At 42.9% G+C, this 20,717-nt stretch overlaps 2 protein-coding genes across 4 annotated transcripts; both read left to right on the top strand.

Moving 5' to 3' along the window:
- The first annotated feature begins 5,585 nt into the window (after positions 1-5,585).
- LOC115748047 (granule-bound starch synthase 1, chloroplastic/amyloplastic) lies at positions 5,586-10,750 on the top strand. Of its 2 annotated transcripts, none has more exons than XM_030684416.2 (14): positions 5,586-5,738; positions 6,823-7,196; positions 7,341-7,421; positions 7,539-7,637; positions 7,752-7,841; positions 8,308-8,371; positions 8,462-8,562; positions 8,651-8,760; positions 8,863-9,106; positions 9,190-9,366; positions 9,506-9,697; positions 9,822-9,908; positions 10,019-10,147; positions 10,300-10,750. In XM_030684416.2, the coding sequence occupies exons 2-14, from the start codon at positions 6,846-6,848 to the stop codon at positions 10,414-10,416; spliced, it is 1,842 nt and encodes a 613-aa protein (XP_030540276.1). In that variant the 5' UTR covers positions 5,586-5,738; positions 6,823-6,845; the 3' UTR covers positions 10,417-10,750. The 2 variants fall into 2 exon arrangements, with proteins under 2 accessions (XP_030540276.1, XP_048132206.1); XM_048276249.1 differs by lacking the exon at positions 5,586-5,738 and adding an exon at positions 5,886-6,070.
- A 1,972-nt stretch (positions 10,751-12,722) lies between these two features.
- LOC115748048 (glucan endo-1,3-beta-glucosidase 11-like) lies at positions 12,723-15,422 on the top strand. 2 transcript variants are annotated; one of them, XM_048276226.1, is made up of 4 exons: positions 12,723-12,882; positions 13,068-14,200; positions 14,703-14,859; positions 15,236-15,422. In XM_048276226.1, exons 1-3 carry the CDS (start codon positions 12,831-12,833, stop codon positions 14,769-14,771), a joined length of 1,254 nt encoding a protein of 417 aa, XP_048132183.1. In that variant the 5' UTR covers positions 12,723-12,830; the 3' UTR covers positions 14,772-14,859; positions 15,236-15,422. The 2 variants fall into 2 exon arrangements, with proteins under 2 accessions (XP_048132183.1, XP_048132182.1); XM_048276225.1 differs by having other exon boundaries at positions 14,703-14,889.
- The last annotated feature ends 5,295 nt before the right edge of the window (positions 15,423-20,717 follow it).

Raw genomic sequence — 20,717 nt, 5'->3', positions numbered from 1 at the left:
AATGAAATAATAATGAAATATTAAAAAATTTGAGAGAAGCAATTTTGGAAAGTGTTTTCACCTCTTCAGATTGTGAAAGTTTCTTAATTTTATGCATGAGTATTTTCCTTGACCGAAAAGCATTTTAAGTTGACTTGTTATTTTCGACAAATCAAACGGGTGAGAATAATTCTCATAAAATATTTTCACTAAAACAAACACACCCTAAACATAAAAATACTGCCTCTGTAAAAAAAAAAAAAGCTGCGACAAGTTTTTTTTTTTTTTTGGTCGGAAGCTGCGACAAGTTGAAAAATTGATTGATGGCATTTCGTTTTCATCGGGCGTAAAACCGTCCGAGGGTTTGGTCGTAGCTTTGAAATTCCGCCAACCCGCCACTCGCCCGCGTGGCGGTTTGCGTAATAGCGCGCTTTTCCTCCCCTCGGAAGCGGGGCAAGTTGCAGGAGGATACCCGGAACCCAAACCCACATTTAATTCCCGCTAAATCAGGACCCCCGAATCCGGGTCGATCTGCGGCCACGAGAATATATACGTATTTCAGCCACGACGGTTACAAAGAACCCCCATCGCAGAATATAGGAGGAGGAGGAGAAGGGAAGACAAGCTTCGGGTCGGATCCGGCGGCGCTCGTCGGGTTTGGTCCATCTTTTAAGACCTGCGGTCCTCTCTCTTTCTGTGGGAGAGATGGCGAGCGCAATGAAGGCTTCGTGCACCTTGGTGGCGTCCGTGCTGGCGGCGTCGACGGCGGCGATCACCTCCGCCCCGGCAGATCGGAGCCGCTCCCTCTGTTCTCGTCCGAATGGGGTGAGTTCGGGTTTCGATTTCCTTCCGGGTTTTGTTGATTTGGTTATGGAGGCTTAATCTGCCGCATTTGCATTTCCGCCGCGCTAAGCGTCAATTCAATTTGGAGATGCGTTGTTTTGCTCTTTTTTTTTTTTTCCCTGCTTCTTCGTGCGTGATTTTGTTTTCGTTCTTGTTATTTCTGTTGCTGTCATTCGATTGAATCTCTGTGTTTCTATGTCTTCCCCACCTTGAAGCGGTGCGAATCGAAGGCGGTTCTTGATTTGTTCTCTATTCATTGCCCGTGCCTGGACCCTTTTGTTTTGTGCATCGATCTCCGAGAGGGAGGTCGGGCAAAATTCGTAATTTTTCCGCTTATCTCTGACATTTTCCCGTTTGAAACTGCTTGTCTACTGTTCTTCTTTCTCTGCTGCGAATTTTTCCTTCTCCTCGCTGAACCTTTCTGATCTCATTTTGTTAGGGATGCTCTTCGTATTCGCACGAGAAGAAGCTGGTGATGGGGTCGAGCTCGTCTTCGGAGGAGGACAAGCTGTTCGCCCCGAGATTCGACGGCTTGAGGTTCATCGAGACTCTGGTGACTGCACACAGATAAAAACTACCCCCTTCGCAAATCCTATCATCTTCTTCCATTTTTCAAACAACGTTTGAGTTATCAAGGAACCCCATTGTTCGTAAGACGTGATTCCAAAAGAGGAGCTGTTTCGAATTTTTTCCCCCCCTTCCCTCTCCGGGATGCGACGGCCTCTGTCATTTTGGGATCATCGTCTTGCGCTCGGCTTTTTGAATTTTCGATTGACGGTTGTGATGTCAACTTCCAAGAGCGTGAAATGTCGCAGCTTTTTTTTTTTTTTTTTCCGGGTCATCTGTCTCGTGATTGTAACGTGGATGATTCTTTGTTTCGGGAACGAGTGTTGAGATTCTGTTTCTCGCTTTTCCTTTGGTTGGTGATGTTGTCGGTTGGGAATTTGGTGTTTTTTTGGGGTCCACGGGAGGTCTGGTTGCGGGCCGACGTTGGCCACATGAAGATCCTGACTGTTTGGTCGGAGTGGGAGGCCAGGGATGTGCGACTGAAGCTGCTCGATCATTGAAGGAAGAGTGATCAGTTATGGTCCTGAGCTGCGGCTTGATTATGAGAAGCAGAGAAGGTGTGGTCTGGTCTGAATCGAATCGGAACTCGAACTCATAGTTTGAGCTTAAACTTGATTTTGGATTGTATAGCTCGATATGATGATTATGGTTATTTTGGGTCAAGTCCAACAACTCGATGGGGTTCATATCGTACTCGAGCAAGAATCGAATTGAGCTTGAGCAATTGTTGGGATCGAGTTGGGATCGAGCAGCCCGGCGAGAGAACGATCCATTTGCATCCAAGCAATTCGTATTTTTTTCTCGCATTGTGTTTTTAGCGGATTAATCAATTGGTTAGGCGGTGCTTAATTGGGGGAAAGCGAAAGGGAAAGAGAGGGGTTAGACTATGAGTTCTTACTGTACATGAATAATTCGTCTTATTGAGAGGTCGATACAATCAAAATGAAGAAATCCGAGAGACAATATTGAAGAAGTTAATTATCTTAATTGGATATTTGTTGTATTGGAGATAAATTAGAAATTGAATTTTGAGTTCTAATTATTCATTCAACAAAGCGAGAGGTTGGATTAGCATAGCGGTCTGTTTTCAATTTTTTTTTATTTAGTGGAGTTTCCAATTGCTTTCCTAATGCTGTGTCGTGTCGTGTTGTGTGTTCAAGCCGAAATTGGAGAGGCTTTGATTAGGTTTCTCACACGGAATTTTGGCCCCTAATTGACTTATGTATCCTTTATTAGACCGGAAAGTGAAGAACCCTTTTGGGCACATCTTTAATTAGGCAAACAATTCCATCTTATAAAGATATATGTAACACTAATCTTGTTCAGCGCGGCTTGGGGTATTCAAAAAGCCTTAGCGCAGATATATCGAGACACTCTTCTAACATTTCCCGAAACGAAGGTCCGGCCATCCTCGCCTTCGTCATTGGCCATCCGATCTTGCAAAGTCGGAATGCCTGAGAAACATCAAGTGCATTGGATGGATTCTCATCGGTCCGTGTCCCCGACCAAATTCAAAGGGCGGAAGATGGCATCGACGCGCGCCTTACCCTGTGTGCCTCAGACATTCTGTCGCGAGGCTTGGAAAAAACCAGTCCTTGTCTTCAAGTTTTCTAGATGTAGATTATGTGATCCACGATTGTTGTCCTTAAGATGCTTTTGGCCTGTTATGGTGTTCGAGCACGAGATTTTCTTAAACCATTGATCTAACAAGTCGTCCACGGGTATCCAGATATTTGGCGAGCGTTGTGTGCGCATCTGCTCTTGGAGGAGAGGTCTTCATAGCTCCGAATATGGCCATAGGGGCCCCACTCTTCATAAACAAAAAAAATAAAAAAAGTCATACACCTATTGCATTGATATCAAATTCAATCTTAAACATTTTAATTTGGCCAATTTAGTCTAAAGTCTTTTAACAATGGTACCAATTCGGTCAATGTGAAAATCGGCGACATAGATGTCAATAGCTCTACGTGGTACGACCAATGCCGATAATTGTTAAGATTGATGTCTTGTATTCTGCTATCCAAGAGATTATGAGACGGTTCCGAAAGACCCTCCGACAACCGGGACAAGACGGGGTCTCGCTCCCTAGTGATCGAGCGGGGGTCCGGGGGGGCCGCCCCGGTGGGGGTTGTGGGGGCAACGCCCTCGAGCCGCTAGAGGCATTTTATGTTCGATCATAGAAGGATTTATATGGGAAAATTAAATATTTTAGGTTATGTGGACAATTTTGTAATTTGTGCCATGTAGGGTTTCGCTATATAAATTTAGAGCGAAACATGTCTTTAAAGATAGAGAGGGTGCGAGAAAGAGTAGGCAGACATTTTTCTACGTTATTAGTGTAACGTATCTCATCTCTCTATAGGCGAAACATCTCCCTTTACGAACCACGTAAATTTTTGTGTTGTGCGAATTCCCATTACTTTCTTCCACTATTGATAGGATCGAAATTAGATATTCGACAATATTGACATTTTTCTATAAGTTCTTCCTTTATTTTTCTTTCCTCCTCTCTTTCTGCCTACGGGCTAGTCGCCATCACCGGCCCATAGGCCATTCTGTCGCCATCTCGGCCCTCGGCCAGGTTTTAGGAGGGTTTTGATTTGCTCGTGCCGCTACACTTCGATATGCTTCGCTCGACGCTCCGTTGTCCTGTGTACCAGCATCAGAGCCCCCTTTGTTTCTCCGCGGACATAGCACGACGGCTTCAGAACGCGCGGAAACCGAAAGGCGGCGATCGGAATGAAGGATCTCGCGCGACGACCGCCGTCGATTCAGATTCGGGGTTAACAAGCGCAGGATGGGAAATTTTTGTGTCGAGCAAAAGGAAGTTGGGGGCCCATTCGAAAATGGACAACAAAATATCTCCCTAGTGGGCCCCAGATGCATGCCCTCTGACCACACAAATGGTGTCCCATGGGGGTCCCAGAGTTCGGTGAGACTAAGATTGTTGCTGTCGCATGACAATGTGTGGATGTGGGGAAACAGAAAAAAAAAATAAAAAGACGCTCACACCCATAAGAAATTACAGAAGTGACTAACGAATTTTTTGAATAATCATGTTACGTTATTAATGAAAGAAAAATATTAAATATTTTTTTATATAATTCAGAGATAAAATTGAATATATATATACACAAAAAATTTCAGGGATTAAATTAAATAAATTTAAAAAAAATTGAAATTATATTGTACATGAGGCCAGAATGTGTGGATTGTCGTTATCCTCGGGCAAAAGATGCGAGTAATTTACTACCAGACCACTGACGTCTTTGACAGGAAAAAAAAAAAAAGAGCACTGACGTCCAATCATGAAAAATCCCTGCAAAAATCTCAATATTTTAACTCCAGCTAAGGAACAACGTCTGATGAAAACGACGGCGGTCACCCTGGGCTCTCCACCACCGTCCGTCTAATTTCAACATGAAAATCTCGAACGACGGCGACCGTCGCTCGCGGACAAAGCCGTTTCGGTGCTGGATCGCATGCCGACCGAGCGGGCCCCACTTCCCCCAATCGGCCTTGCAATATGGGCCGCTAAAATTGGGAGAACGCCATGTCGCTTTGCAGCCACTTGATCTCTCTCTCTCTGTCAAGGAACAGATCTTCGGCGGGTCAACTCCATCGGGGGCCTCAAGTTGCGCGACCGTATTAGCATGGTTCTACCCCCCTTGGTTCTTAAACCCATATTTTAAAGATTTTCCCTAAAATTTTAAGTAATGTCTTAAAATTTTACAGTGAATTTTACTTTCAATTTCTCATTCTTTTAGTTATTGTATAATTTTTGAACCGTCATTTACACAAACTATTGTTAAGGCATCTCGTTCGAATGACTACTAATGAAGTGTTCGGATTTAACGTATTTTCATCGAATTCGAGCATTTGAATTGTCTCGGTAGAGAGGCAATGCCTTGTTTTGAGGACATTAGATTTGAATACTTATTACATGCACTTTTGATTGATAATATCAGTATGCGAATATATATATATATATATATATATATATATATATATATAAGATAGAATCCATCTATTTCAATAATAGAGTCCATCTTAAAAATGATTGCAGCGCACGTGATTAGCACAAAAAGGCGCGAAGCAAATCCCGAGGCGCCTAGGGAAGGGGACGATCAACGGCCACTCATCTCGCGCCACGTCCACGCGCGCTGTCACGTGGGTTCGGCCTCTACATATACCGGCGCTCCTCCACCCCCAGCGAAGCGACTCAGTGACCGAGTTTCCCTGAAGCTGATCGCGAGTCGCAGCCGAGCAATCCACTGGTCCTCTCTGCTCCGCTCGACCGAGGGAGTCTCCCAACCGCCTCGGCATCTCTCTTCCGATTCCAACTCGTAAGGCTCTCTCTCTCTTTCTCTCTCTCTCTCGAAGCAAGTGAGAGTCGTTAGCTCGATCTTCGACGGTGTCCGTTGAAGATATTTCTATGCTTCTGTCAGCTGCGCGTGTAATGATGCCGTTGATCACGGTGAGCTGTGGAGCGAGTTTTCTGCGCTATTCTCAGCACCTGAGGCTGGATTTCTGGATTATAAGGAGTAGTGCGTTTGAGTTTCAGTGTCTTAGGAGCATTAGTTCCGGAAAAACCTTGCAGTTCGAGCCTCCAGTCTCTGTTTGATCACTCGTCTCGGACTTCTGAATTAGCGATCGACTGATCACCTAGTTCCCTGAGGTCCGAATCTGTTTGCGTTGATTCTTCTTCTTCGCTGGAGTAGTCGACGTCTTCTTGTTTTTCCCATTTCTCCTACGTTCATTTTGGTTCGATAGTCTTCCGATTTCCTTATTGCTCCCTTCGGATCGAATGGGAGGAGAGGAAGATTAGCTTCAACAATTGAACTCTTTAGACCGTTCGTGCGGGGAGATGTTTCGCGAGACACTAGATCACGATCTTATTTAGATGGTGGATGGAGATCGTTCCGTACGTCCCTACTGCATAATTTACTAACATTCGTAGTCTAAATCTGCAATTAGCTTGTCATCTTTCACGGGAGATGTTGGTGTGTGTTGGGAATTTCAGTTCAGAGTTGTATTCGTCTATATCCCGGAATTCTGGAGTTGCTAGGACTATAGTAGTAAATAAATGAACATTGCTTTTACTAACAAAGCCATAATTACCTGAGAATCTCATGTGGTTCTAGCAGAGGTTGAGGTCTTGTGCACCCAAAATTCAACAAGCAATTAGTTAAGCGGCCATTTGTTTGTACTGATGACGGCATACAGGGTAGCTCTTTGATTTTGCAGTAGTTTTCTTTGTACTAATTTTGAACCGACTCTGAATCGTGCGATGACTGTATGGAGCTCTTAACTTGAAAAAGTTGAGAAAGAGAATTTTTTCCTGAATAGAAGCAAAAGTTCCTTCTCAGTTTAGCGAGTCATCCATTGAAGAGTTGAAGAATCTGTTCATTTCCCTATCTCGTATTGTAGATTTCAAAGCAAAAGCAATCGTAATGGCAACCATTGCTGCTGCACACTTTGTATCACGAAGCTCACTGGTGAACTGCCATGGGAACTCGGGAGCAGAAGCTAAAGCGAACTTGGCACAGATAAGCCTGAGGAATGCGTCAATCACCCACAACGGATTAAGATCTGTGAACAAGCTGGATGCTCTCAGATCTCATGCAAAAGCAACCAAGGAGAAAGTTGAGAGAGAACTTAGCAAGGCTAAGAATGACAGTTTGGCTGGAAAAATTGTTTGCAAGAAGGGGATGAACTTGGTTTTTGTGGGAGCTGAGGTGGCTCCTTGGAGCAAAACTGGAGGACTTGGTGATGTTCTTGGTGGTTTGCCACCGGCAATGGCAGTAAGTTGGTCGTCTTCCTTTGCATGTCTTCTTCATGTTTCCTTCTTGATTTGCAGTTATAAACACCACTTCCGACAGTGAGTGTTCAAGTAGTCTTGCCTCCGCTGAAGTGTGTATGACCAATGTTTGCATTATTTTCTATAGGCCAGAGGGCATCGAGTCATGACTGTTTCTCCTCGCTATGATCAATACAAAGATGGGTGGGACACTGGTGTTTTAGTTGAGGTTAGTGGTTTCTTTGTGTCATTGTGAAGGAGTGCACATATACTAATTTATTTCTTCATAATTCTACAGAGGTTGAGCTAAGGAAATATTTGCTCACAGACAAGTCTTCCTGTGCAGATAAAAGTTGGAGACAGAATTGAAACTGTTCGCTTCTTCCACTGCTACAAACGTGGAGTTGATCGTGTATTTGTTGATCACCCAATGTTTCTTGAGAAGGTGCAGATCATCCTGCCGGTTTATTCTCTCGTGCTTGTCTGCAAAGCTACTCTTACAGAATTATGTGATGAAGTAAATTTCTCCCCCTGACTGTTTGATTTGTTAACATCGAAGGTATGGGGCAAGACAGGCTCTAAAGTATATGGGCCACGGGCAGGGCTAGATTACAAGGATAACCAACTTCGCTTTAGCTTGTTGTGCCAGGTGAGTTTTAATTTTTTTGCATGTGATATACTATGGACAAGTTTTTAGCCGTACTATTGGCATATTTAGAAGATATGATTCTTGCTGATTTTGGTGTGCTCAAGTATTTTCCTTCCGAATTGAATGACAGATGGCTCTTGCCTATAAGTTGGAATTGGAATTGTGTAAACCATAGTGAGTGTTAGAGCTTAGTTAAATCTGTTGCAGTCTCTTTTTAGGAAAGTAAACCTAATTAAGACATAAGGTTGTGATAACCTTTCTTTGAGCAGTAAAGTTGTGATAACTTGAGAAGTCCTTTTTTTCCCATGCTTTACCCTGGAAAAAGGTTGCTTAATCCAGACCATTCACTGTAGAAAAGATGAAATTGCCTCGTAATTTGATAGATGTCTGAAGTAACATCTCAATGTCAGTTGATTAAATTGTGTTCTGTTTTCCTTTTTGTAATATACCTTTGTATTGCTTGCAGGCTGCTCTAGAGGCACCTCGGGTTCTGAATTTGAACAACAGCAAAAATTTTGCAGGACCATATGGTAGGAATGTTTTCTCTCATTGTTTTGTCAAAGGTCACTTTTCAGTTCTAATACTGATCGAAAGGTAAATTTTATTGGTGTGTCACGCAGGTGAAGATGTTGTCTTCATGGCCAATGACTGGCATACTGCTCTTCTTCCATGCTACCTCAAAACAATGTACCAATCTCGAGGGCTTTACAAAAATGCCAAGGTAAGTTTTCTTCTATAATACATTGTTTATGACACATATTTTATTAGATGGTCCGGACATGCAGCTGAGTAGATAAACATGATTCCAGGTAGCATTCTGTATCCACAACATTGCGTACCAGGGAAGACATGCCTTTGCCGATTTCTCCCTTCTCAATCTACCTAATGAATATAAGAGTTCTTTTGACTTCATTGATGGGTATGTCGTCTGGGTCTAACGCAACCTTCCATTTTGCAAGAATATTCTAGTACTGTACCCTTAATGTCATCTTTCTGCCGAATCTGTTGGTTTATTATGCAGGCAGCTCAAGCCTGTGAAGGGAAGGAAAATCAACTGGATGAAGGCTGGAATTCTAGAATCACACAGGGTCTTAACTGTGAGTCCGTACTACGCAGAGGAACTTGTTTCTGGTGTTGCAAAGGGTGTGGAACTAGATAACATCATCCGGAGAACTGGCATCACTGGCATTGTCAATGGCATGGATGTTCAAGAATGGAATCCAGCGACTGACAAGTACATAGATATCCACTATGACGAGACAACAGTAAAGTTTCATAACGAGAACGGTGTATTAGTTTTGAAAGACGTAGTTGACACAATCAGATGTCTAACAAATGTCATGTATAGGTTACGGATGCAAAGCCTCTATTGAAGGAAGCTCTTCAAGCAGCTGTCGGTTTGCCTGTCGACAGAAACATCCCTCTGATTGGTTTCATTGGTAGACTGGAAGAGCAGAAGGGATCTGATATCTTAGCGGCAGCAATCCCGAAATTCATCGGGGAGAATGTTCAAGTTGTTGTACTGGTAAGTAAGTTTACTATAAAGCACGAACACACGGTATTTTTTTCCTTTTTTTTCCTTTTACTATAAAACGGGTCTAGTTTAATGCTCTTCTAAAGAACGCAGAAAGCTGATACTTACAGTGAAATATTTTCACTCTCAGGGAACCGGGAAAAAGACTATGGAAAGGCAGCTCGAGGAGCTGGAGATCAAATACCCAAGCAACGCTAGGGGAGTGGCCAAATTCAATGTGCCTCTGGCCCATATGATCATTGCTGGGGCTGATTTCATGTTGCTTCCCAGCAGATTTGAACCTTGTGGTCTCATACAGCTGCAAGCCATGAGATATGGAACGGTAAATCTCGAAGCTCTGTAATGCCCAAGCAAACCAAATTTAACCTACATGACTAGCGATTTGGTAAAAATTTTCTGATTATGCCCTTGAAGTTGATACCTCGTTGAAATAAATCTCAAACCAGGTGCCAATTGTCGCATCAACTGGTGGACTTGTGGACACTGTTAAAGAAGGGTTTACGGGGTTCCAAATGGGAGGTTTCAGTCTCGATGTGAGTAACTCCAACATTGTCAAGGGGAAGAGAGAATCCACTTCTATACTTTTATTCTCCATGTGACCGATGGTCTAGTCACACACTAATTAACACGGGCTATTGTACAGTGTGAAGCTGTCGATCCAGCTGATGTGGTTGCTGTGGCAAGAACAGTCAAGAGAGCACTCGCAACTTATGGCACAGCTGCCCTGAAAGAGATGATCAAAAACTGCATGGCTCAAGACCTTTCGTGGAAGGTGAGTCCAAAATTGCATCACCGAGACACAACTTTGTCCATGAACAGATGAATCAGTGAATCACCCTGATCTCGAGTTGTACTCTAATTTTCACATAGTTTCATTGGGGGCCCGAGAAAATGAGGATTTCCTTTGTCTCTCTCTGGGTGCAGGAACCGGCAAGACTCTGGGAAAATATGGTTCTGAGCCTTGAGGCTGCTGGCAGTGAACCCGGTGTTGAAGGGGAAGAAGTTGCTCCCCTTGCCAAGGAAAACATTGCCACTCCTTGAGTAACCGGGGTAATAGGCGCTCGTTCTTCAAGCGCTGCTAACATGTGTATGTTAAGGCTTTTAACCTGGAGACTTTGATGCGCGAGGTCGGCGTTTGCAGGGTGTGTTGGCCTGACCGACAGTGATGTAAGAAGCTATGCATGAAAAAACAGTGCATATCTGACAGAGGCCAGTACTTACTACTTCTTATTTGGCTGGAAAGGAAATAAGATAAAGCAAGTAAAGATGCCCGCTAGTTCTGTTGAAACGAAGAGGAAAAGATCTAGAGGGAAATGTCTGTGCGTCAATAGAACTATTGCGGATCCCTAATGTGAGTAAAAAGTGTGGTTTCTTATCTTTCTGTATATGCTCTTGTTTCCCCCAAGATGGTTGTTTCCCTTCATGGACTAGTGCCATTGCACGTGCGATGGAAACTGTGATGACTGGGATCGGATCAGGAATTATGTCTAAATTGGCCATTAGATTAGTTGGAGCTGTAACAAAGCCTGATCCGAGCAATTCTATAATGATGCATTTTATCTTTTAGGCAAAGACAGTTCAAAGCATCTTCTCTCTGGAGTCCTCTTCTATGGACGACTCACATAATTGATAAAAATTTCAGTACCTTACCTTGAATAGTGTGCATCATAGCCAGGCGGTACCGCCCAAGCCGACAAACTTTTAGAGATCCCCATTTATTCGTACTGCATTGCATTACAACCCAACCAACCCCCATTCCCCCAGCCCCACACACACACCCACCCCCAAAGAAAACCAACCCAAACTGAACGGCCGAGATCCAACTCTCTCCAATCAGACGATCCAGGGGGAATCAATCGAACCCCAACGGAAGGATTCTCGCAAAACAATCGATCTTTCTTTTTCAATTTTTTTTTGTCGCTTTGCATGAGAGACCCGTTAGCCTCAGCTACTCTCTGTCGTTCCTAATTAACTTCCTATTCTCTCCGACAACGAAAAATGCTTTTCGATTGGAAAGGGGGAAAAATCAAGGCGCGGTGGGGACCCAAACAAAACCCAATCGATCGAAGCTTGTAACTTACGCTGCCCCCAACTCAAGCAAACCCCCCCACTCCTACCCCACCACCCTCGTCATTGGGAACGGCTACCATGTGACAGGAGTCACAAAGAAGCAACCTACCTTTGGGCCCCACCGCCCGGAAAAGAAAACAAAGAACAAACCAACGTCAAAAGCTATACATTTTTCGCTGGGTCTGAAAAAAAAAGAGGAGAGAGTCAAAAGATCGCATTCGATTCCCTTTCGGGGCGAGGCTTTAATAAATCAAGATTTCTAATCATTCTGTTAGAAATCTATTTGATAAAATGATTTTATTTTATTTTTAAATTTTCGAGATTGTTTGGAAATGAGATGAAAAAATTTCTTAATTTTGTTTCAGAAATAAAAATAAAAATTCTTCCCATCGCTCACTCTCTCTCGCCTTACGTTCTCTCTCTCTCTCTCTCTCTCTCTCTCTCTCTCTCACTTATTTTCCTTGTCGCCCGCCGCCAACGACCGTAGAAATTTCATATCGAATTTATGTTAAAAAATAAAAAATTTTGTGTTGTCGTCAACACTACGGGCGAAGCCCTCGAACAAGTCCGGGCAAGGGCCGTAGTCATCAGCCATCCCCCACCCTCGCCTGCCCTTCTCGATGATGGTTGAGGGCGGTGGCGACGAGGGCTTCCCTCTCTCTTTTTAATTGATTTATCTATTGTAATTTAATTTATTTTTTTAAATATAATTCGTATTAAAAATAAATTTAGGCCAAAACGATGTTACTTTAGTCAGAAAAAAGTCGCAACAGCATTTTTTTTGGTCAAATTAAATGGGGTTGGCGGAAGGATTCGATTGAACTAATTTAATAAACTTTAAGACTTAATTATATTTTTTTTTTATAAATTTTAAGATTCAATTATATTTTCTGTTTGTCAAGTTTATTATTATGATAATTATCTTCAACGGCTGATACATTTTGGCACGCAGCCAAACACTGTGGAGGCACAGCGATCACCTCCAACCTTTTACAGCTCATTTTATATGGACTGTTAGCTCCACAGAGAGTGTACTGCTTTCCGCCATTCCTCGCCGGTTGCACACTCCATCTCTGTCGAGCCAGCTCGAGAAGGCCCACCCACCACCAGCCCCCTATCGTCACTCGACTCACTCCCGTCTTGTTTGTTTCCCGCAGCTTGCGTGTTCGCCGCCGCCTTCTGACAGTGACAGTGACCCACTGAGTTACTTCAGTTGGCAAAGCGAGGCGAGGCGCGGCGCGGCGAGTCGAGTCCTCCCAACCACTCTCTCCACTCCACTCCACTCCGCTCCACTCAAACTCAGAGAGAGTCGCACTGCTCCTCCCCTACTCGGCATTGTTTTCGCATAAGGAAGGCTCCTGCATTTTCTCGCGGCGCTGGTTCTCATGGCGTCAGATCGGTGCCTTCCCTATTTCATGCTGCTGATTCTCATTTCAGGTACCCAATGAGCTCGCTCCCGGCTTCTGCTTTGATTGAGCTCTTCAGAATGGCGTCTCGCTGGTTCTCCCGCTTTCTCGGGAAAATGCGGTTTCCTGGAAAAACGAGACATTCTCTTGATACTGCTTCCATTTTTTTTGTCGATCTGTTATAATTCTGCCGTTTTCTCTCTGTTCTCTGAGCAGGGTTCACCTTCGTACCGACGCCGGTCGCGTCGTCGTCCTCCATCGGAATCAACTACGGCCAAATCGCCAACAACCTCCCCTCGCCGGACGACGTCATCCCCCTCGTTAAGTCCGTTGGAGCCACCCGCCTCAAGCTCTACGACGCCGACCCCCGCGTCCTCCGCGCCTTCGCCGGCACTGGCGTGGAGTTCACCATCGGCCTCGGCAACGACTACTTGACCCGGATCCGTGACCCGAACCAGGCCCTCACCTGGCTCAAGTCCAACGTCCAGGCCTACCTCCCTTCCACGAAGATCACCTGCATCACCGTCGGGAACGAGGTGCTGACCTTCAACGACACCTCCCTCACGGCCAACCTCCTACCGGCGATGCAGAGCCTCCAGGGCGCTCTCGCCAAGCTCGGCCTCGACGACCAGGTCACGGTCACGACGCCTCACTCGCTCGCCGTCCTCGAGACCTCGTACCCGCCGTCCTCCGGGGCATTCCGGCGGGACCTCGCCGCGCCCCTGACGGAGATCCTGAAGTTCCAGGCTAGGGCGGGCTCACCGTTCCTGATTAACGCCTACCCGTTCTTCGCCTACAAGGCCAACCCTCGGCAGGTCCCGCTCAATTTCGTGCTCTTTGAGTCGAACCCCGGCGTGGTCGATCCGTCGACAGGGCTGCATTACGACAACATGCTGTTCGCCCAGATTGATGCAGTTCACTCGGCCCTGGCCTCACTGGGGTTTCGGAACCTGACGTTGCACATATCGGAGACCGGGTGGCCATCAAAAGGCGATGCGAATGAGGTCGGCGCGACCCCGGAGAATGCCAGGAAGTATAATGGGAATCTGATGAAGATCATGGCGCAGAAGAATGGGACGCCGTTGAGGCCAAGTGGAGATTTGAACGTCTATGTGTTTGCCCTGTTCAATGAGAACTTGAAGCCTGGGCCGGCTTCAGAGAGGAATTACGGGTTGTTCAAGCCTGATGGGACGCCGGCATATGCGCTTGCGCCGAATGGAAGTGATGCTGGTGGGAATGGGAGGCCTGCCTCAAAATCTGGATCGCCACCGCCGGAGACAGCAACGCCAACACCAGCTTCGACAAGCACGAGCTCTTCCACTGGTTACTTGGCCATTTCTTCGGGCGTGGTGAGTTTGAGCTGTTTCTGGTTGTTGAATGATGATTCAATTTGGCTTTCGAATTCCGACGTTTATAATGCTGCTCCATTATCTATCCTGTTGCTGGTTTTATGTTCGTAAAATTCTGAACTTGATTCGATTTTGCGTTAAGACATGTCCATGGTCATGTTGTGTCGTTATCATATTTGCTCATCAGACATGTACTTTGAGTGATTCCTCATCTGCTGATTGTTATGAATGGTTAGTGTTAGAGGTAGCCAGTTTGAAAGAAGCTTAGATTGCTTCTCCCCCATTTTCGGGTTATTTTAGCGGCTCCAGATAAGATTGGTTTCCTCTTTTCATTTAGCTTGTTCAGTCCAGTCTTCTATTAGTATTTGTAGATCAAAAGGAATGCACAGGGTAATAAGATCATCCAGATTCAATGGTTTTCTTCCTTTGATTTACTTCTTCGAGACTTGGCGGAGCTTCATCTACATTTGGCTGATGATTAACTGCCGTGATCTGATTTCAGGAAAGATGCCATCATAATGGTCGAACTCTCTTGGTCTTGTGCCTGGCTGCAATTAAGCTGCTCTTTTGACGGCAAAACCGAGTTGGGATTAGAAGTGCTGTGGAAGTATCATCAGAATCAGCAGTTTACCAAAAGCAAAAGAATTAAAAAGAAGAATGTCAGACACATCTTTGGCTGATGATACAAGGTGAATTTCTGTTTCCCTTGCTATGCAAGCAACATTGATTTATTTCACTTCGAAACCAATTTTTAGAATCACTAGTTGTGAACGCGATGACGTCAATAATATCTTTCTCCGTCTAAACAGAAAAGAGGAATTCCATCCTTTGCACTACCACAGTCCTGGACATCCTGCATTTGCATCATCATTTCATTCAAAAAGCAGAGTCATTCCGCTGTCCATCAGATCAAGCTTTGCATGGAACTTACCTCGTCAATTTCAAAAGTCAAGACTGCATACGAGCCTTTCTTTGCCTCTAAAACATTGCTCTTGACCACTGAAACATTGCTTTACTCCTTTCTTTGTTTTGCAGGTGTAGAGCTTGATGCAGGATCTTGATCCAGTTTCTAGATGATAGGCATGTTGAGAGTCATATAAGTTTTTGGTAGTTCTATTTTCGCTATCCTATTCACTTGATTATATAGTTAGGGTATGATCGTGCCGTCCCCTTAGAACTTATTGTATCGAACATCGAATAGAGAATTGATTATTTGATGACATGGAGAGCTTTGCATTCGTCGGGCAACTCCCCTGCTAACTTTTTGCGTGATACATTCTTCATTTACCGTTAGTTGAAATTTCTTAATTCTGTCGAATCTGTTTAGCTAGGTGAAGGAATTTGAGGATCAATTGATGTTGGGAAAAAGTACCGAAGCGAAATATGAGACGTTCGACTTCATGTTGAGATCGGAATGTCGAGTTTTTCGGTCTTCGATGCCCCGATGTTGAGACCCGGATTGAGAGCAGTTTTGGCGGTTTAACTGCAAAATGATGGAACTTTTCCTGATCAGAATGAATACCGGAAACAGATGTATTGAGTGTGACTTAGTGGTGCAATCTACCCAGCACTCATTCCTTCTAAGTTGCTATGGGTATGAGAGGAATGACTTCCAATAAAAGCTACTAAGCACGATCATGATGGAAAAATTGTCATGATTTGGTCAATTTTGACATACTTTCTTCACAGTCAACTTCATTGAAAAATGTAGTAGTTCTGTCTCGGACCGGAGTAGATTTTTCATGGTTTGCTTCCCAAGAGAAAGAACAGCACATACAAGAGGGAATTGAAAAACCGAATAATGCCCCGACACGACAAATCTGCAGTAAGTTGTCAACATTTTAAGAAATTTGCCGGTCAAAACGAAACTTGACAAGGGCAGCCCTTTGCCAAATCGGGCGACGGTTGCCCTCACCAGCCCAAGCAAGGGCGATCGACGCCTGCCCAGGCAAGTACGACCATGGCCAGCCTAGGCTTGGCCATCTCTCGCCCGAGACCGGTGGAGGGAAGTAAAAAAAGGCAAAGGAAAACATAAAAAAAAATAAAAGATATTGAAAATAGAATATTATTAAATTTTTATCCACATCAACGTCGGTTGTGCTACGTATTACGTAAGACGACAAAATGTTATGTAAGATGATAAGCATCCACGTCGGCGATTTTGGCCCGATGAAGTCGAGTGGTAAAATATGAAAATGTTTAGGGTTCAATTGACAAAATCAAAAGATTTAGAACTGAATTGGCAAAACCGCAATAGGTTTATGATATTTTGGATAATTATCCCTAAGTTATCTAGATGTTTAGAAATGTGCGGTAGTAAATGGAATCTTGCAATTGTAGTTAGTAACTCTCCGGGTAAAAAAGCAACTTATTATATCAAGGTAGGCTCATTTTTAGGGTAGAAAACTGAAGACCGTGTAAGGAATTTACCAACGGCAACTTCAGTAATAACTAATAAGTTGTCAAGCTGTTTAGAGAATTACACATTGGAAATGAAATCTTGTCGTTGAAGCTAACAATTTACAATTGAAATCAGTAATTTGTCAATGAATGCTCGCTTTTGGAGAAGTAAATTAATGACCAAGCAAGGGATTTACTAACCTCTAATCAAACAGTAAAAGTTACGTACCTGTTTAATTTTTTGACATTGCAATCGAAATCTTACCAATGAAATGAGTAACTTTCAAAAGTAGGCACGATTGTTTTACTTTATCGGTAAGTGATGAACTACTTGTCGGGCCAATTTTAGAATTTTTGCGGCATTCGTTATTCTGCCATTTATACTAGATTATCGGATTTAAAAACAATCCCTATTGAATCTCAGGATACTCTCTCGTTCTCTCTCTCTCTCTCCAATCTCTGCTCTTTTGCCGCCGCTGCCGCCATGCCCGATGTGCTCTCGTGTTGCCAACCTTCATCGAGTCGAAGGCCGGCAGCATCACCGGCAAGAGAGAGAGAGAGAGAATGGATGTACCGAGATAATCTCCGCCGGCAGCAGCAGCCGAACATTTCAAAGAGGACCAAAAGTTACGGATGTAAAGCGCGCGCTAATGGGGTTGACGGCCCCATAAAGAACCAACTCGACAAAAATGTCCTGTGAAGCCGTCATTTTCAATGCCCAATTCTCATCTTTGGAAACCATATTCACATGGATCGAAATGCAAACTATTTACCTTCCCTTTATTTCACGAAAATTAAATTTAAAAAAAAAAATATTTTTTTAAAAATGATCACTCGTATTACTTGAAGTAATTAGTTAATAGATAATATTTTTATTATTGATAACAATTTATGTCAAAACATTTTCATAAATAGTGAAAATATTTTCTCTTTCACACTTGCAAGCGATACGAACAATCATTTTTAGGAAAATGTTTTCCGAATCATTCATTTTTTCATGAAGCAAACGGAGCGTTAACGAGAGGGAATTATGTCATGAATAGGCCTCCATCGGCTATCATCCAAACTTACTAGACGGAAATGAGCACATGTGCGATTTACTTCCCTTCGCAGGACCGTTGGTTGACTCGGCATATCCTTTTCATTTACTAGCACATGCACGATGCGATACGGGGATGTGGCTTTGATCCTACACGAAATTAACAAAATTTCAATTCATGTTAGTCGCGTTTGTGTCGACGCCATGTCGACGCGGCATAGGTTAGAAATTAGAATCCAACCTATAATATCACAAGTGTTTCCTCACAGCCGTACTAATACAATATAAGTGGACATGATCTATTGTAGAGGTTAGACTCGACTGTAAACTCGAGCTTATTGTTGGAGTTAAAAGCGACAAATTGATTTCTCAAATTTGAGCTCCGTTCAAAATCGTCATTCAATGGGCCGGCTCCGTTTGTTTCGCGAAAAATGAATGATTTGAAAAATATTTTTCTTAAAAATGATCGCTTACCTTTTTTGAAATAATTAACAAGTGAAAAATTACATTATCAATAACAATTAATATCTAAACATTATCGTTAATGATTAACAAAATTTTTTCGTTCATTCATTTTTATAACCGAAATCAGACATCATTTTAAAATGTTTTTTTTAAATCACAAATCATTCAATTCTCGTAATAAATGGAGCCTAAAACTTAACTACATTTCATTACCAAAAAGCGTGATATGAAAAGTTAAGCCCAGCTTAAGTGCAAGAACAATGTGTCAATAGTTTTATCATCTTATTTATATTATAGGTTTACAATAAAACGCTCAATTACTCCATTATCCTATTTTTTCGCGCGAGTTTATGCTATTTTCCCTTTCAGAGCTTCCACTCGACCTAAGTTTTTTTTTTTTTTTCCGATTATGGCTTCTTTCATTGCGCGAGTTTTTCTTCTTCTTTTTTCTTTTTTTCCGTTTTGCAACTTTGTCTGAAGAGAAGATCAAGAAAGAAGTGGTTTTTTTTTTTTCCTTCGACTTTGTTTCGATAAGACAATGATATGTTAGAGAAAGTTAGGAAATTCCTTAATGCCTTAATATTATGTCGCGGATTATTCACACGGCATATTTCCTCAAACCATAGTTACATGCTTGAAGTTCGCTTAACAATTCCCCAATTTCCGTTTTGACTCCGAAACTGATTCGGTTCCTGATTCCAAAAATTAGAAACCAACTTTAATAAGGTGGGTTTTGGGTTCTTGATATGGGTTCCGGATGCTTGATCTAGAATCTATCCATGATTGAATCCAATTAGCATTAATAGCCCCGCAGGGCGGGCGGGCTGTGTTTGTTGGGTCCAGGAAAGGAGGATGCAATTGGGGGTCGAATCAATGAATGAGCAAAACGAAAAGACAAAAAATTAAAAAAAAAAAAAAAAAAAAAAAAAAAAAAAACAGAGGAAAATCAATGATTGACTTTGGACAAAATGATGCCAACCTTCTCGAGAATATACCAAACTTCAATCCCATAATCACAAACAACCAACGAATCAACTACCAAAACGCATGCACATTTATAAAAACAAAAAACAAAAAAAAAACATAAATTTAAACGAAATAATCGGTACCTCTTCCAACTTCCACACACATGTCACAAATGTCAACCCTACCCATCATTCAATCAATTGTGGTCGCTGCAATTCCAACCCAAAAAAAAAAAACATTCAAAATTAAAAAAAAAATGCTGCGACCGTCGCCGTCGATTACCGAAAATGCCCTCGCGGGCGGGCGATTTTGTCCTCTCCGTCGCGACGGTGACGGCGGTTCTTAGGCAGGAGCGGTAATAAAAAGTTCAGAAAAGGGCACGAGGTCGCGCAGGCTCGCGTGCCCCTTCCTTAAATGTCCATCACTAACCTCGCGCCACGTGGCACTGGTCATGGTCAATGGTCCGTCGCCGCGTGCCGCGCGCCGTACGAGCGAAATTCATTTTCAGAGGAGGAATTATGGAAATTTCTGTATTTTTCCCCGGATGTACTTGAAGGAAGATCCACTTCTTTTTGTACCAAATCCTCACTGTCCACGATTAATCCCACTCGATCGAAGCTCTTAAATTGGGCCCCCTATTTTTAATTATTGAGGATCGAGACTACTTATTTTTTTAATTAAAACGGACTACGGCTGGATCGTAACGACTCAAAGCTTTCAAATGGGATGCCGTAATTTGCAATAGCTCGTCGGATGAATATTTATATAAGTTGAACCGAATCGCCATGGACAAACAAAAAAACATAAAATAAATAAAATAAACGGCCATGTGCACTATGGAAAGAAGATGGCGTTATCGATTACAGGATTTATCTTGTAGAAGTTAAATGCAGTTTGCGTAGATTGCGAGAGAGTTTACTTATCTTTTTGTGGTTTCGGATTCAAGTCCTGAGGAGAGGACCTAGCTAGTGTGGAGAGGGCCCTAAACATCGCTTGCAATGGTAAACTTGTCAAGGTACTTAAAAAGTTGACCCCGACATCAACCGATTGAACCGGTTGGCTATTTATATTGAGGGGGACTAGCATGGTTACAAACTTGTCCATCTGATGCGAAGAATGTTTTTTTTTTTTTCTTGTAGGGAACGAGTGATGGACATGTTATCAAGTGTCACACGGATCAATATCGACTCATCACCTGTCAAGAAGGATACGAGTCAATGATGGGTTTTCGCATACAATACACGAGCCGATGTCAAGGCCACTGGAAAAAGGTTTAAGAGCAGGCTCAACCATCTCTAATGAATCTTGCTCCGAGTCTATCAAACTCAACTTACACTAGATTAGATAGGAATGGTTAGAATCTTATCTCGATTCCTAAATTATTACGCATAAGAGAATATCCCATGAAGCACCCTAGCAATAAAATCTCTAAGCAAGGGCATTTATCAATAAATTCCGAGAAACTACAAGAAGAGGTATCTTATGCATTTCGCATTGTTATTAAATGACCAAATCACGTGTTTTAATTTCTTTTCTTTTATGATAACGTGAAAAATATTATATTTTTTTAGATATATACCATAATCAGATCACGACGCAAGCAAACTCTTTAATTGTAGGGTGAAGATTGCGATATGATTCTCTCTC

This window comes from Rhodamnia argentea, chromosome 3 (assembly GCF_020921035.1).
Source record: "Rhodamnia argentea isolate NSW1041297 chromosome 3, ASM2092103v1, whole genome shotgun sequence".
Classification (NCBI taxonomy): domain Eukaryota; kingdom Viridiplantae; phylum Streptophyta; class Magnoliopsida; order Myrtales; family Myrtaceae; genus Rhodamnia; species Rhodamnia argentea.
This window is presented reverse-complemented; position numbering and strand designations above follow the sequence as displayed.